At 40.7% G+C, this 17,010-nt stretch overlaps 1 protein-coding gene across 2 annotated transcripts in view; it reads left to right on the top strand.

Moving 5' to 3' along the window:
• Positions 1 to 7,635, top strand: part of pipox (pipecolic acid oxidase) — a 44,570-nt gene extending 36,935 nt beyond the window's left edge. For both annotated transcript variants that reach the window (XM_022218597.2, XM_022218596.2), the window contains one exon: positions 6,624 to 7,635. In XM_022218597.2, the coding sequence (XP_022074289.2) occupies positions 6,624 to 6,754 (131 nt within the window). In that variant the 3' untranslated portion in view covers positions 6,755 to 7,635. The remainder of the gene's footprint in view (positions 1 to 6,623) is intronic.
• The last annotated feature ends 9,375 nt before the right edge of the window (positions 7,636 to 17,010 follow it).

The following is a 17,010-nucleotide window of genomic DNA, read 5'->3' as shown; positions in this document are numbered from 1 at the left end:
AAAATTGACCATCTTTGTCTTCAAACCTTACCCAAATAACTAAACTCAATTAGTGTGTTTAGTCAGCGCAAGTGAATAATTAACACAAAACTTAGATGGTTTGGGTGAAAAGAGTATTTTTCAGTGCACATTTCACTAATACATCCAGTACCAGTGTATTAGCAACTTTCAAAATAGTAAACAAACATTTCCGCCCCAAAAATAAATCATGTTGCAATTGTGTTTCCTTCAAAACATATTTGCTGTTTTAGCCTAGTTGCTTAGAAACCAAATCTCTGGAGACAGAGCTGTCTCCAAATACAGACAAAAAACAAACTGTTACTATCAGTTAATTTCAATGAAGCCTTAAACATTAGCTGTACTGTCTGACTCAATGACCTGAATTTGGCTTCCAGTTAACTTCTCTGGGAAATACAAAAAATAGCTTGTTCCATCCATTCTCTATACACCGCTTTATTCTCACTAGGGTTGCTGGAGCCTATCTCAGCTGACTCGGGCGAAGGCAGGGGACACCCTGGACAGGTCGCCAGTCTGTCACAGGGCTACATATACAGACAAACAATCACACTCACACCTACGGGCAATTTAGAGTTATCAATTAACCTCAGAATATTTTTGGACTGTGCCCGGAGAAAACCCACGCATGCACAGGGAGAACATGCAAACTCCATGCAGAAAGATCCCAGGCCCAGGTCGGGATTTGAACCGGGGATCATCTTGCTGCAAGGCGTAAGTGCTAACCACTACTTCACTGTGCAGCCCAAAAATAGCTTGTTTCTTTATGATAATTTTGTTCCAGCAAACAAAGTTTAATTTAATGTGCTTCCATTTGGCCTGTTTGTCTGAATTGTTTGAATTAGGTTCTACACTTAAACCAAGGGATTTTTTTTTTCATATTGTTTAGTTTCATCAAATTGTTACCATTTTTCCAGGTCATGTTACTCACTGACAACCACACGCATGGTTATGTTATTCAATTGTCTGGTTTTGTGTCTGTAAAATATAAAAATGTTGACTTTATTGTCAAAGAAAAAACTGGGAAAATAAGGAAGTGTTGGCATTTGTGTGGCTTGTACCACAGAATTGGATATTTATTTGTTTATAAATGATACAATTAATTAATTATCAAAACAGGCTGCATTCATTTTCTTTCAATTATTTCATCATTTCAGGTTTTGAGTACTGTTTGGTTTTTACTGTGGGGTCAGTGGGGCCTAAGAATATGTTTTTGCCCTGCAGCCCCTCTTGTAGTTAAAGTAGCCTTGCCCGCTGAATATCTGTAGCTAGGCACACCAGGGACATTGATCCTTAACTTTTAATGAGATGTTCTTGTCCATTGTGAAAGGAAAAACACCTGTGCTTTGGGTCTACATTTGAGTTCTCTAATTAACATGGTGGAGGCACCCAGTAGGCTAATTCAGCTCCACCTTTCCACTCCTACGGTTACCTTGAGGATCTCCTGGCATCCCTCTGTGTCTTCATGTAGCCGTGTCTTTTACCTGATTATAACTGTAATTAATGTCCTGCCCTCAGTTCCCTTCTTTCAGACAACTAGGCACATAATGGAAAAAAGGACCTGCAAGATAAAATTGTTGGAAAAAAACATTGTTTAATAGTGATTTTCTGTTCAAATAGCTGCATGAATAATGAAGCTACAATGTTTGTGTGGCACTGCTTTCACACCAAATGCAGAAGTACAAGATGAGAAAGTGTGTCAGCTGCCTGGCCACAGTGCCTTCATTGTTCACCAAGTACAGTATGTTGCTGCTGTGTCACGTGTTATTTGTACCGTTCGAGTGAGAGATGGATGATGATAGTAGTGAGAATTAATGTTTTCTTTTTCCTTTCTGTAAAAGCGCAAATGTTTTTTTCTGCTGGGGAGCAGGAGCATCAGAAAATGTAATGTCAGTTCTTGTCTCAAATACATACCAGTGAGACACTTGTATTTGCAGGGAGTAGATAAATGAAAAACTACTATTCCAAGTTTTATGATATTGTAAAATTGTGTGTCTGCTCTTTACCTCTGAATGTTAAATCGAGAGAGTATTTATTCCAGGAGAGGTCACCTACCTCTGTAATAAAACGCTAATGATTGTTTTTCCTTCACTTTATCATACACAGTTATGTGACTGATGGTCAGTGATGGTTGCATAGGCATTTAAGGCTAGTTTGCAGCCACATTAGCAGCTTTGTAAGGCTGGAGCTCAGCACAGTGTCTTGAACTAATGTAAAAATGTTAGCACATTGTTAGTGACAAAGATAATATGCTGATATTTGCTGATTGTTTTAACCACAGTTTTATGTGCGACACTGGCAGATATCAAAGTCAATATTTGGATGTCTAACTTTTTTTTAACTTTTGTTTTTGTTATATTCTTTCTACTTGGCAATTTATCATTCCCTTCTAGATAGCATGTGCGCTACTGACAGCAAGTGGAATACTATTTAACCTGATTTATTTAATTTGGACGTCCAATTTAATTTATGGGCGTTGCCTCCTTTGCATCTTTTTTTTTTTTAACTTTTAATTCTTTTAAGAAGCCCTGCCACTTTAATGACCACAAATTCTAATTTAAAAAAATCACTAAAACTACAGCATGTATCTGTGAAAGACTGAACTAATCATGTACCAAGTTTCAGAGTGATCCATCAGGTAGATACAGTCGTGAACCAAAGTTTCCATACACTTGTAAAGACAGTGTTTATCATTGTTGTCTTGACTTTCCAATGACTCCTATGACTCTGAATTTTCTTGATGGAACCCTTAAAATCCATGCATCCTTGTCAACAAAAACACAATCATATATTTTACTTTCACAGCTTTCACAGATTTATTGTAGGTCTTTTGGAAATCTGACAAAATCTCCTGGGTCAAAAATGTACATAGAGCAATGCTAATATTTGGTTAAATGTCATTTGGCCATTTTCACCTCAGGTAGGTGCTTTTAGAAGCCGTCCACAAGACTTTGCATCTTTGACCATTCCTCATGACTAAATTGGTGCAGTTCAGCTAAATTTGTTGACTTTCTGAGAAAAACTTGGTTCTTTATCACAGGCCACAAATTCTCAATGGGTTTAATTCAAGACTCTGAGGATTTCAGTGTGAAACTTTAAATCTAGAAATATGTATTTGGGCTCATTGTCTTGCTGGAACGTCCAACTACATCCAAGATCCAACTGTCTGGTTGATTTTACCTTTCCTGAAGAATTTGGAGGTAATCTTCCCTCTGTTTACTTTAAAGCACCCCAGAGAATGATACTTCCACCACCATGCTAATGGTAGGTAAGGGTGTTTTCCTTGCCACTGTCGCCTTAGGGCTTGCTCTGGGGTTCAGGCATATGGGTTTTGTAAAGCGTCTTGAGACAATTTGACTGTAATTGGTACTATATAAATAAATTTGAATTGAATTGAATTGAATTAATGTTCTTGGGGTTAAAGGCCTCATTCTCTTCTCCAAATTTATTGCTACTCATTGTAGCCAAATAGCTCAGTTCTTCTTTCCACACGACTGTCCTCCAGACGGCCTTTTCTTTGTCAAATGTGATGGGCAGCAAACTTCAGTCAAGCTTTCATATGCCATTCTGCACAACAGCTCCAGAGTACACTTCAAACCTGTCAGTCAGGAGCGTCATCAAGATTGCTATTTTATCCATCCTGACTCATTCCTTTGAGGTTTAGTAGCAATTTCAGCACCAGTGGCTTGCTGGGCCTATCTTGGCATTCCCAGAGCCTCTAGTTAGCCAGCCCAGCTGTTGCCTGGTCCTCATCATGGAGAGGTCAGCGGTTGGCACTTAGAAGCTTCTCCGCTCATGACAATGTAAAACACAGTTGATTCTAGACACTGACATCAGCGTTCCAGCACCTTCTAATTTATTGCAGGCCTGGTTTTTGGTGATTCTTGGTTGACTCTTGACCATCATGACTAATTTTCTCTCAGCAGCAGGTGATTGCTTGTGGTTTCCCCTTGATCGTGGCAGTGACACAACTGTACCATGCACTTTATACTTACAGTTGTTTGCATGGATGAGTTTGGCATCTGTAACTGCTGAGCTCCTCAGACTTTCTAACTGTACTGTGTGTAGCTGAGTCTAATGAGTGTATCAGATGTGTCCTGTTAAATTAGAGCCACCAGCTGTAGTCAATCATAATCAGTCATGAGAAGGTAAGAGGCCAGGGGCCTCATTTATAAAGCTTGCGTACGCACAAAACAGGGCTAGAAAGTGATGTACGCCACTTTCTACGCAAAGGTTGTGATTTTTAAAAACAAACTTGGCGTGAGAATGTGCGCACCGGTGCGCCAACCTTGATTCTTGATGCTTGCTTACGCATAAAACAGGGCGTAAATCACAAACTTTGCGTAGAAAATGGCGTACGCTGTGTTTGTTGTGATTTCTAAAACAAACTTGGCGTGAGAATGTGCGCACCGGTGCGCCAACTTTGATGCTTGCTTAAGCACATTTTGGAGACAGAGGGAACAGCAGTGCCGGAGGGTGAAGTGGCGAATTGAAACCAGATTGATCTCAAACCTTTATTGTTATCACATATTAGACTTGTCGAGCCGGATAATCATAAACCCTCATTGTTGTAGATGTTCATATAGTGCGTCATTCGGCCGACGACTGTATTTGCAGAACTATGTTCATATATTAACAGGGGCGCCCGTATGGCTCATCGGGGAAAGCAGAAGACCCATTTGTAGGGGTGGTCTCCGACGCAGTGGCCCGGCTTCGATTCCTGCCTGCGGCACGTTTATGCATGTCTCCCCCCTACTCTTCTCCCCATTTCCTGTCCCTCTTCACTGCAACTATCACAGTAAAAAGGCAAAAAAAAGTAAAGAATTTTGTTTATTTATCCATATGCGGCCGAATGGGATGAGCGTCCAGCCATTAATCAGCCCTGTACAGGCACGCAGGCGCACATGCTTCACACCACAACCCCCGAGTGAAAATGAATTTCTCTATGTGAACCGAAAAAATGTACATTCAATCAGTTTACAAATTATTTGTACATCGGACATGATCATAACAAATTTAGTGGCAGGGTGGCCTGGGTCAACACGATTCATTCATCCTGACGCACAGCAGTGAAAAGACTGCAGGCCGACGCTGCGTGAAATGCCGTGGATCCCGCAGCTTATTTATATACAGATACATTCATGAGTTACTTTGCATTGACCATTTATGGTAAAATGTGGGTGTGTTGTGGGCGGAATGTGAGGTGGATCCACCTGCGCAATCTTCCAGCTGGTGTGTGATTTATCAAGAAATTGCATGCCGCTGTGCTTACGCACAGTTTTATAAATCAGGGGCAAAGGGCATACGCCCATTTCGTATTTTCGGTGTACGAAAACTTTAGTATGAATCCTACGCAATGTTTTATAAATGAGGCCCCAGGCCTCTAAAAAATTTTGATTAACACAGCTTTCTACATCACCAAAACTGATGATTTAAGTTGCTGTATATTTTTGACTAAACAGATTTTGTCACATTTCCAGAAGATCCATAATATATACTTCTGAGTGAACTAAAATGCGTGATTCCTTTTTGTGACAAAGATGCATGGGTTTCAATTATTCGATCTATGGTTCCTGCGTAGAAACTTCAGACTTAAAGGAGCCATTGGAAACTCAAAGCTGTGATGATGCACACGGTCTTTGTAAGTGTATGTAAACTTTTCTTCACAACTGTAAAGTACTTCAGTCTGGACCAAGGTGGTGGACAGAGTTATACTGGCATGAGCACACATCACAGAGCTGTTTTGATTAAATTGCTTTTAGAAAACTTCAAGTTCCAGTCAATTTTCTGCCTTGTCCGAGCAGTCATGACTTGAACAGTGAATCTTTATTACTCAGTATTAATTGGATACTGTGCATGCTGGCTTTCCAGCTTTGTGCAGTAGCACTAAACAATCTCAGGGCCATATTGGAGAAGTTCACAAGGCTTATCCATAACAGACAAAAAAAATCCTTCCCCTCCTACACTATGGGCATTTGTCATCAAAGCCCAGCACAAGTGCTTTAAAGCAAGTACTGGGGGGTTGCCATGGCTACAAAGTCACCCTGTGGGCATCACCATCCATTGAGGTTTTCCATTCTCCTTCTCTGGCAAGATGAAAATTCACATGACCAAACTGTCAGAGCCAAGCTTTTATGACTTCAAAGCCAGGCAGAATCCACAGGAGCTCTGAGACCTTTGTCAGATGGCAGTGTGCTGCATTCCTCAAGCCCTGTTGACATTCACAATTTGCCTCTCAGACCTTTGCAGCAAAGAGAATCAGGCTGCTGCGTTTTGAAAATGGACATTCTCTCATCTCATCCTGAGCTCAAGCACATGAAGCCATTACACAGAGGAAGGACAAATCTCCCTTAATTTTATCATTTAGTCCCAGTTCACCAAAGTGAATAGATGCTCAGTGACAGCCATCATGACGCTTTTGCTCTTCTTTTATTTATTCACTCATGTGGGACTTTAACCCATTGCCTGACTGAGACAAGGGCCTGGAGATGCAGGCTATTTATAGGCTAAATACAAGGTGCAGGGCATTTACTCACATTAGAACATTGATTTGTTTCACCTGGACTTATGTACACACTTTGCTCACTGAAATGACTTTTTTTCCCCAGGTCATGGCTTCAAGTTTGGACCAATCATTGGCAAGCTTCTGTGTGAACTCAGCCTGGGAGAGGTGCCCTCCTATGACCTTTCACCTTTCCGAATCAGACGCTTTCAGGCAAACACCAAATCAGCTTTATAGAGCCTGGACTGGATACTCAAGTCTTTCCTAATTGCAGCAGTTGCATGTTTTGAGATTATTGTGGTAATCTCACACTAAACACAAGCACACAGTGAATGTAGCTTTGCTTGCTGCTTTTTTGATAGTAATTTTTTGCTGCCATTTTAACTGTGTAATCTGCTGTGTAGCTGTGAAGCATCATGAAATCCTTCATTGTGTTCATATTAGCTGGCCTTCTGCTATAATCACAGTTTTCTGAAGAACAAGTTTAACATTTTAGGAAACAGGTGAACTGGTTCTGTAGGTGTGAGAGAGACGAAAAAAATTGGTCAATGATGTCTTAGCAAAACAACTGAAAAGATCATGGGAACTGTTAGCCTTTGTCTGAATTTTAAAAGCTATGAAACAGGAAGTTGTGGAGTCTTGTTGTGAAATTGGTTTTGTACAGAACACTACACAACCTCTTTGCACAACTATTTTTGTAAGATTTCAACAAAGATACATTTACAGTAGTTAATAGTACTACAGAGTGATTCCCCCTCAATCCTCTGTGTCCAGTTTTTACACTAAGCTTAGACACAATTACCATACAGAGCCATCTAACTCTGGCCAAAAGAGCAAATAAACACATTTTCCCTTTCTTTTAACATCACATATAGGTGAAACCTAGTTTGTGTAATTGGTATAGAGGGGTTACAGAAACCTTTATTATATCTTCGTCACACATACACATAGCCATGTTTCATGTTAAATCTCTTTACATTTATGCGTGAGCTGAGCAATGATTATTGTGACACCAAGACACCAGGATGAAAGCATAATATGCTGATTATGTGAAGTGTCCTGAGATGCCTTATGTTGATTTTTGGTGCTATATAAATAAACTGAACTGAATAAAGTTGTATCATTGTAATTTCATGTTGCAACACAGTCTTGTATTCAAAACTGATAAATCAAAGGACAACAAACACTGATACAGTTTCCTCTCACTCCATGACAAACTTTGTCTATTTCTCAGATTAAGTTGATTCTGTGGATGTACTGATTTGCTGAGGAGCACAGAGCAGTCTACCTTTGCTGCAGACCTTCTACATGAAGTAGCACCTGTGTTTGTTACTGCACAGTTGACCCTGTATCCGTAGACTACAGCGCAGTATGACATCTAACATAGCTGTTCTCCAAAACAAGAACGTTGGCAATTAACTCGGAATAAACTAATAGGGCTGTGATTTTGACCAGCATCCACAACTAGATTTGAATGTTGTTGTGCAATTGTAAATTCATTCATCTGTGACAAAAAAACACGAACTGTAATCTTATTGGCTTGTGTTATTTCATGCATCAGTAGCCCTCGCTCTCCCTGTCTTCCCAGCATTTACCATTTTGCTAACCAAGTACATGGTTAAAAAGACATCAGCCATCAAGTAATTTGTCTGTGTGAAGCCAGCTGCGTGCTTTGGCTTCAGAGGTGGCCTATTGCCTGGATCTATTTCCCTGTATACTGGTAAACATTTTAATCACTAATCAGACGGCCTGTTACAATGGATGCCAACCAAGGCCATCAGTGGGAATGGGAAAATTATGCAGCGAAACGGCAGAGATCAGTGAGCCATTTGCTCACTTGCCTCTAAGTGACTTCAGATGGATTGCAAAGAACCATTATGCAAATTAAAAGAATTAGAAATACATTAAACATGCAAATATTCAACCACCAATAACCATCAAACAGGGGTAACTGAAACACCACTCAGGAACAATGTCTGGCTTGTAAAATCAACTTTTTTTTCTTCTGCCGCACATCAACAGTGTTAAGAGTGTAAGTATTAGACACCTAAATGAAGCTTTGTCAGTCCTTTAATATTATACAGAGCTGGTAATGGGTCACTCCATGCCAACTTAACTAACCCTCCTGGTTCATATGAATTTTTGTTTGAACATTTTATGTGAAAACTTCTATGAAGTTACTGAGTAAATTTCATAATTTTGCAATACCTTCTAGTGCTCATCAGCTGCTCATTTTTCACTGGAATGGATTGATGTTTAAGATGATTTGAAGATGATTTGCAACTTTACAGTTGTTGTTGGATGTTTTACCGTAATCGAATCAATAGCAATAAAAAAATAAAAACTATGCTTTTTGAAAAGGGTTTCACTTTTATATGACCAAATTTTGCTGTAATATTACAGCCAGGGATTTTATTTATAGGTATTTGTACTATGTTGAATTCAGGTTTTCTAATTTTGCCATACATTCTACATTTATAAAGCTTTCACATTTAGGTTTTCGTCAGCGTTCTCAACAATGTGGAAATACTGCTTTGTTATTGAGGTCATAGTCTGTTGTCAATATTCACTGAAAGATGAATTCATAAAACTGAGAGATGTTATGTCACTTCATTTCATCACAGAACGAAGTGGGCCAAACAGGAGTACCAGTGGTGAGCTAAAGATTGTACGAGAGGAGAGGAAGTCAACCTTTACAACTATCTCTCAATTCACTGGTGCGACATTGAAAAGATGGAAAAGAAAAAACGCACAGTTGAGATTGAGAGTGACAGCAGAAGTATTTTCCACTTGGCCAAGCTTACAGCGTGGTGTCACGTCTGTTCGTCTCTCTCAGTGTTGTGAGGGAAATCTGCCACTGTTGTCATGGAGGTTTCAGGCAACTACAAGCTCGAGATCATAAGTGACATTTTCCCAGAATGCAAAGAGAGTTGATGCAGTGATTAATATTTACATAGGCTGTGTAAACCTGAAGGAGTCTCTACAGCGAGGTAACTGGGCACCTCCCAGTACCCACTGTGAGCAACATAAAATACATGTATGCTGATGTGAGGGGGAAAAAAATGTAGTATAGCTCCCTAAAGTGTTCTTTAATATATTGGTTCAATTTCAACATTTAGTTTGTTTGGAAGGTTAAAAATGCAGCCATGCTTCTAAGAATAATGTGAAATGCGCTAATGCAGCATGTGAGCTGCTGCTTATAAAGTCAGGTAAAGACACAAAGACATGGTTTGTAAAGAAATGACAAAAACACACACACAAGTCATTTGGTCATTAATGGTTCAATGCTAAACCATTCTAAGAACTTAACTTCACTTTTGAGCAGAGTGTATTTCTGAAATAAGCAAGCTGCAAATACTGAATAATTTCACTGCATGTAAATCAAGTTTTGTTGCAGTTTTTGTCACCAGAGTGAGTATTTCAAAAGCTTAAATTCCTCCAAAACATGTTGACAGTGAAAAGAAAAACCCTAAGAGTTGAAACCGTAAAGGTTTTTCAATGTTCCTGCTGGATAAAAATGGTTCTCTAATGGATCCATACAAGTTTCCATCATTTGAAACAGGTGTTAAACCTTGAGAACTGAGTTACTATTATACCTCTGCTCAAGCAGAAGAGAGGCAGGGATATGCTGGAGTAATGTGTCCAACAGATTAATCTACTGAATATCAATCATAGAAAGCAGACAGCTCACTGACAGGTGGAGCTATGGCTTAGAAAAGTATCTCATTGGGCACACTGTGTCTTGAAAGTTTGGACAGTGAGACCAGTGAGTGTCAAATTTCAAACTGTTGCACAAAATGATTCCTTGTTTTGACACAGCAGCTGGGTTTAGTTTAGCGCACAATTGCAGCTGAACTTGTCAGAGGCTACAGTATACAACAGCAGTGAGCGCACTACAGTGCAACAGTGCTACAGTGCAAAGATTGAAAGTGAATACAATTGTGATCAATGTTACATGAAAACCCACTGAAACAATAATAAGTACACCTGTGATTTCCGTTCTGCCTGACTGCCTGAACATGGTTTCAGCATGCTGAGAACACAAAACGTTTAGGACCTATGGGCTGTGTCTGTCTGAATGTCTGTATCATGGCTCCACATCAAATACACACGTGGACAAAATTGTTGGTACCCCTCAGTTAAAGAAGGAAAAACCCACAATTCTCACTGAAATCACTTGAAACTCACAAAAGTAACAATAAATAAAAATTTATTGAAAATTAAATAATCAAAATCAGCCATCACTTTTGAATTGTTGATTAACATAATTATTGAAAAAAACAAACTAATGAAATAGGGCTGGACAAAAATGATGGTACCCATAACTTAATATTTTGTTGCACAACCTTTTGAGGCAATCACTGCAATTAAACGATTTCTGTATTTGTCAATGAGCGTTCTGCAGCTGTCAACAGGTATTTTGGCCCACTCCTCATGAGCAAACAGCTCCAGTTGTCTCAGGTTTGATGGGTGTCTTCTCCAAATGGCATGTTTCAGCTCCTTCCACATATGTTCAATGGGATTCAGATCTGGGCTCATAGAAGGCCACTTTAGAATAGTCCAACGCTTTTCTCTCAGCCATTCTTGGGTATTTTTGGCTGTGTGTTTTGGATGGTTGTCCTGTTGGAAGACCCATGACCTGCGACTGAGACCAAGCTTTCTGACACTAGGCAGCACATTTCTCTCCAGAATGCCTTGATAGTCTTCAGATTTCATCGTACCTTGCACACTTTCAAGACACCCTGTGCCAGATGCAGCAAAGCAGCCCCAAAACATTACTGAGCCTCCTCCATGTTTCACCGTAGGGACAGTGTTCTTTTCTTCGTATGCTTGGTTTTTGAGTCTATGAACATAGAGTTGATGTGCCTTACCAAAAAGCTCCAGTTTGGTCTCATCTGTCCAAAGGACATTCTCCCAGAAGCTTTGTGGCTTGTCAACATGCATTTTTGCAAATTCCAGTCTCGCTTTTTTATGAGTTTTTTTCAGCAGTGGTGTCCTCCTTGGTCGTCTCCCATGAAGTCCACTTTGGCTCAAACAACGACGAATGGTGCGATCTGACACTGATGTACCTTGGCCTTGGAGTTCACCTTTAATTTCTTTGGAGGTTGCTCTGGGCTCTTTGGATACAATTCCAACGATCCGTCTCTTCAATTTGTCATCAATTTTCCTCTTGCGGCCACGTCCAAGGAGGTTGGCTACTGTCCTGTGGGTCTTGAACTTCTGAATAATATGAGCCACTGTTGTCACAGGAACTTCAAGCTGTTTAGAGATGGTCTTATAGCCTTTACCTTTAAGATGTTTGTCTATAATTTTTTTTCGGATGTCCTGGGACAATTCTCTCCTTCGCTTTCTGTTGTCCATGTTCAGTGTGGTACACACCTTTTCACCAAACAGCAGGGTGACTACTTGTCTCCCTTTAAATAGGCAGACTGACTGATTATGAGTTTGGAAACACCTGTGATGTCAATTAAATGACACACCTGAGTTAATCATGTCACTCTGGTCAAATAGTTTTCAATCTTTTATAGAGGTACCATCATTTTTGTCCAGGCCTGTTTCATTAGTTTGTTTTTTTAAATAATTATGTTAATCAACAATTCAAAAGTAATGGCTGTTTTTGATTATTTAATTTTCAATAAATTTTTATTTATTGTTACTTTTGTGAGTTTCAAGTGATTTCAGTGAGAATTGTGGGTTTTTCCTTCTTTAACTGAGGGGTACCAACAATTTTGTCCATGTGTGTAACTGTCATAAGAACTGAAAAAACTAAAAAAGAAAAGATCAGGAGGCTTCACAAAGATGGGAAAAGATATAGGAAGATCAGTGAACAACTAAAATTGAGTGAAAATGCAGTTGCAGGAGCGATCAGAAGTTATAGAACAAATCATAGCACTATACAGTGGTCGTCCTCTGAAAATTACTCCTTGCACTAAAAAGTGTAAAAGACTATTTCTCCACCCAGTTCCGTATTTCATATGTGTGGGGAATGAGCCCCCTGCTTGTCAAGGTATGTGGATACTTCTTTAAGACACACTGGCTTGCCTGGTCACACCCCACAGGCTACCTATAAAGCACCTGCGCTGACAGCAATTCATTGAAAGTTTGATCAAAATGTGTCTCAGAATGGCCAAAGGAGCCAGAGAGATAGTCTGTTCACTCAGAGAACCAAAGTTATAATGTAACCATATGCTCTCTATCGTCTCGAGATTATTCAACCCACCCAGTTACATATTTCATGCAGTTCTGTGCAAAAATATTCAAGCAGAACATGTGAGGCTGATTTTGATGGCTCCTCTTTGGCTCCACTTGCCATGATCCCTCTGTCAAATGAACACCTTAGAGACTTCTTTGGAGAAGACCTGCTGTTTCAAGCTGACAAGACCCTGTTTCTTTTCTCTCTCTTTTTTTTTTTGCCTTTATCCAGCTCTATTCACAGAGAGCAGTGAAAGAGAGTCACGAAAGTGGGGAGAAGGATGGGGGAAGGACCCTTAGCAATTGGCTATAGGTCAGACCCATCCATGGGTCACCCGTTCAACCTGCTGAGCCACAAGGGCAATGACAGGACCCTGTTTCATCCCTTACTGATTGTGCTCAGATTCACAGCCTGCCCTCTGAGAGGAGGGCACATCAAAACATCACAAATGGATCCTGGCACTGTGAAGTAGCTGAAGCTTTGCAAAAAGCAGCACATGATGCCACCTTCTAAAGAGATTCAAGAGATTCAACAGTTACAAGGCCATTGCTAAGACTCTGGGACTCCAGAGAACCACAGTGAGAGACATTATTCACAACTGGAGAAACATGGAACAGTGGTGAACCTTCCTGGGAGTTGCCACCTTACCAAAATTTCTCAAAGAACGCATCAGTATCTAATCAATGAGGTCACAAAAGAACCCAGACAAACATCAAAAGAACTGCAAACCTCACTGGCCTCAGTTAAGGTTCATCTGTATGATTCCACACTAAGGAAGACTGGGAGAAAATGGATCCATGGGAGAGTTAGCAACCATTCCTGAGGTTTGTCTGACATTTGCAAAATAAAATATCTAGATGAGCCCCAAGACTTTTGGGATAACGTCCTGTGGACGGATGAGTCAAGGTGGAACTTTGGAAAAACTAGGAAGATGCAGGCCATGATCTATACACCACAGACAGCACCATGTTTCAGCCTACTGGGGAAGCATTCACGAAGACCAGTCAACAGTGTACCACAGGTCCTAGAGCATTCCCCTTAGGTTTGTGTTAGCGGAATCCCTCCAAGAACCACCAAGCATGGTCTAAAGAGACACCTGCAGACAAAGCCCTAAGTTCATCAGACATATTTGGACGAGCTGCATACATGGGAAGGAGATAAATCGGCTTGGCATCAGTGCTGCCATTAGGCCATTGAGCAAAGACAGAGACCCTAGTTGGCCTCAGAATGTAGCCACAAGAGGCTGAGACAGGGTTAGAAGGTCTGAGCCTTTTCTGGAGCCATCAAGCCAGTTGTCCTCCTTAAGTCCAGAACTAAGTCCAAGAAATGTTGACCCCTGGTGGTGGCACTGACCAAACTTAATAATGTCAAACTTCTGTCCTGGGCCTCACATATGTTCCAAGAGGGCATATGACAGTGGGATCACTCCGCTGAGCCCATGCAGACCAACTGAGGGAGGGGGTAGACACCCACTGTCAGCTGTCCCATCCTACACTTGCCATGGACTACTGCTGACAGCACTAGTTGGCTACCACAAGCAACATGCTCCAGAGACATTATTCAGGTGTCGGCAGAGTGATGCTGACTCAACTGGAGAAATAAGCTGGCATGCGTTTTTAGCGAACTAATTCACTAAGGGTCACAGTGAGTACATTAGAATAGAATGAATAGATATTATATATACTGTCTCATATATATATATATATATATATATATATATATATATATATATATATGTACACTGCTCAAAAAATTAAAGGAACACTTTTAAAAAACATTATATTTCAATACGGGGAAAAAACAAACTGGATATTAGCATTAATATGGACTGGATAATGTGTTAGGAATGAAAAGTGCCACATTGTTTGATGGGAATGAAAATTATCAACCCCCCAGGAGGGCTAAATTCAAGACACCCCAAAATCAAAGTGAAAAACTGATGTGGTAGGCTAGTCCATGTTGCTGAAATTCCTTGGCAGCAACTCAAAATGGTATTCAGTAGTTTGTATGGCCTCCATATGCTTGTATGCACGACTGACGATGCCGGGACGAGCTCTGAATGAGACGACAGATGGTGTCCTGGGGTATCTCCTCCCAGAACTGGACCAGGGCATCGCTGAGATCCTGGACAGTCTGAGGAGCAACCTGATAGTGTCGGATGGAACAAAACATACAGCCATGGCCATAAGTTTGGACACAGCATGACTTACTATGTCTGTCCCTGATACGCGTACCATCTACGCACCACTGACAGATAGCTAACAGGCAGGATTCAGAGAAAGTCCCAGACAGTTTCTCTTCTTTCCATTCTTTATGTAAAACTGCAACAAACACAAATTTACAGAGCTCTTAGTCACAAACATACACAGCATGAATGAATTAACGTTGCTTATGTACATGTCTTGACAGGAAGCTACATTCAGCTTTGCTTAATATTTTTAACTGGCACTTTTAACCTCGACAGGCTTAGCAGATGAAATAGTCACCAACTAGTTGTTTTAACTCAACATATGTATTCCAAATTATGTATATGCACATCTACTCAAAACATGGAAGAATGAATGAACTTACAAGCAATGCGTTTCCAAGGCACAAACGAGAAAAGAAAGAGGAGCTTTCTAGCTGACCACATGGAGAAGACTAAGCTTCCAGCTTCATTCTTCCTGGTTGATCTGAGTCATGTGATCTCAAGTGACCACTCAGAGAACACTAACAGTCAATGCTGTGTAACATCTTAACCTGCCACCAGGTGGTGCAAAAGGAACAAAAACAAAAACACACTGTGTCATGACAGTTTTGATGTCTATTACAGAACATAACTAATATTTTTTGACAGCACCAGTTTAATTAGTCAACAAATCAACAAGGGATATAATATTGTCAATAAATTCCAACAATTGGAACAACTTTTTTCCCAAAACATAATAATAGAAGAAAATAACAAAAAAAATGCAGTACTTCCACAACCAAATTTGGTAAGAATAACAAAATGACACCAAACTCTTTTGATGTTTTTTTTAAATATGAAACTTAATATAGTTCTCAGGAGTTGTGTACTGTATTGTAAGTGACAATTTTGTGGTATTTTCTAAGATTCACAAGCGTCATGGTACTTGTGTCCAAACTTATGGCCATGGCTGTAATGTTCCAAAGGTGTTCTATTGGATTCAGGTCAGGTGAGCATGGTGGCCAGCTAATGGTATCAGTTCCCTCATCCTCCGGAACTGCATGAGTTCTCTTACCACATAAGACTGGGCATTGTTGTGAACCAGAAGGAATCCAGGACCACTGCACCAATGTAGGGTCTGACAATGGGTCGAAGGATTTCATCCTGATACCTAAAGGCAGTCAGAATGCCATTGTCCAGCCTGTAGAGGTCTGTGCGTCCCTCAATGGATATGCCTCCTCAGACCATCACTGACCCACCACCAAATCGGTCATGCTGAACAATGTTACAGGCAGCATAACGTTCTCCACGGCTTCTCCAGACCCTTTCATGCGTGTCACATGCGCTCAGGGTGAACCTGCTCTCATCTGTGAAAAGCACAGGACACCAGTGGTGGACTTGCAAATTCCTGTGTTCTATGGCAAATGCCAGCCGAGCTGCACGGTGCCAGTCAGCGAGCACAGCGGGCACTAGAGGACGCTGGGCCCTCAGACCACTCTCATTACATCTCTTTCTGATTGTTTGATCAGAGACATTCACACCAGTGGTCTGCTGGAGGTCATTTTGTAGAGCTATTGCAGTGCTCATCCTGTCCCTCCTTGCACAAAGGAGCAGATACCTGTCCTGCTGATCGGTTGAGGACCTTCGACAGCCCTGTCAAGCTCTCCCAGACTAACTGCCTGTCTCCTGGAATCTCCTCCATGCGCTTGAGAATGTCCTGGGAGACACAGCAAACCTTCTGGCAATGGTATACACTGATGTGCCATCCTGGAGGAGTTGGACTGTCTGTGGAACCTCTGTAGGGTCCAGGTATCGCCTCATGCTACCAGGAGTGACACTTACCCTAGCCAAATGCAAAACTAGTGAAAAACAGTCTGAAAACATTAGGAAGGAAAAAAATGTGAATGGCCTTCACCTGTAAACTCATTCCTGTTTTGGGGGTTGTCTCATTGTTACCCCTCTAGTGCATCTGTTGTTAATTTTATGAACACCAAAGCAGCTGAAACTGACTAAAAAGCCCTTCAGTTACTTACTTGACCAGATCAGTATCCCACATGTTTCACTGATTTGATGCAATACTTAGATTAAAAAGTGTTCCTTTAATTTTTTTGAGCAGTGTATATATATATATAT

The sequence above is a fragment of the Acanthochromis polyacanthus genome, chromosome 13 (assembly GCF_021347895.1).
Source record: "Acanthochromis polyacanthus isolate Apoly-LR-REF ecotype Palm Island chromosome 13, KAUST_Apoly_ChrSc, whole genome shotgun sequence".
Classification (NCBI taxonomy): domain Eukaryota; kingdom Metazoa; phylum Chordata; class Actinopteri; family Pomacentridae; genus Acanthochromis; species Acanthochromis polyacanthus.
This window is presented reverse-complemented; position numbering and strand designations above follow the sequence as displayed.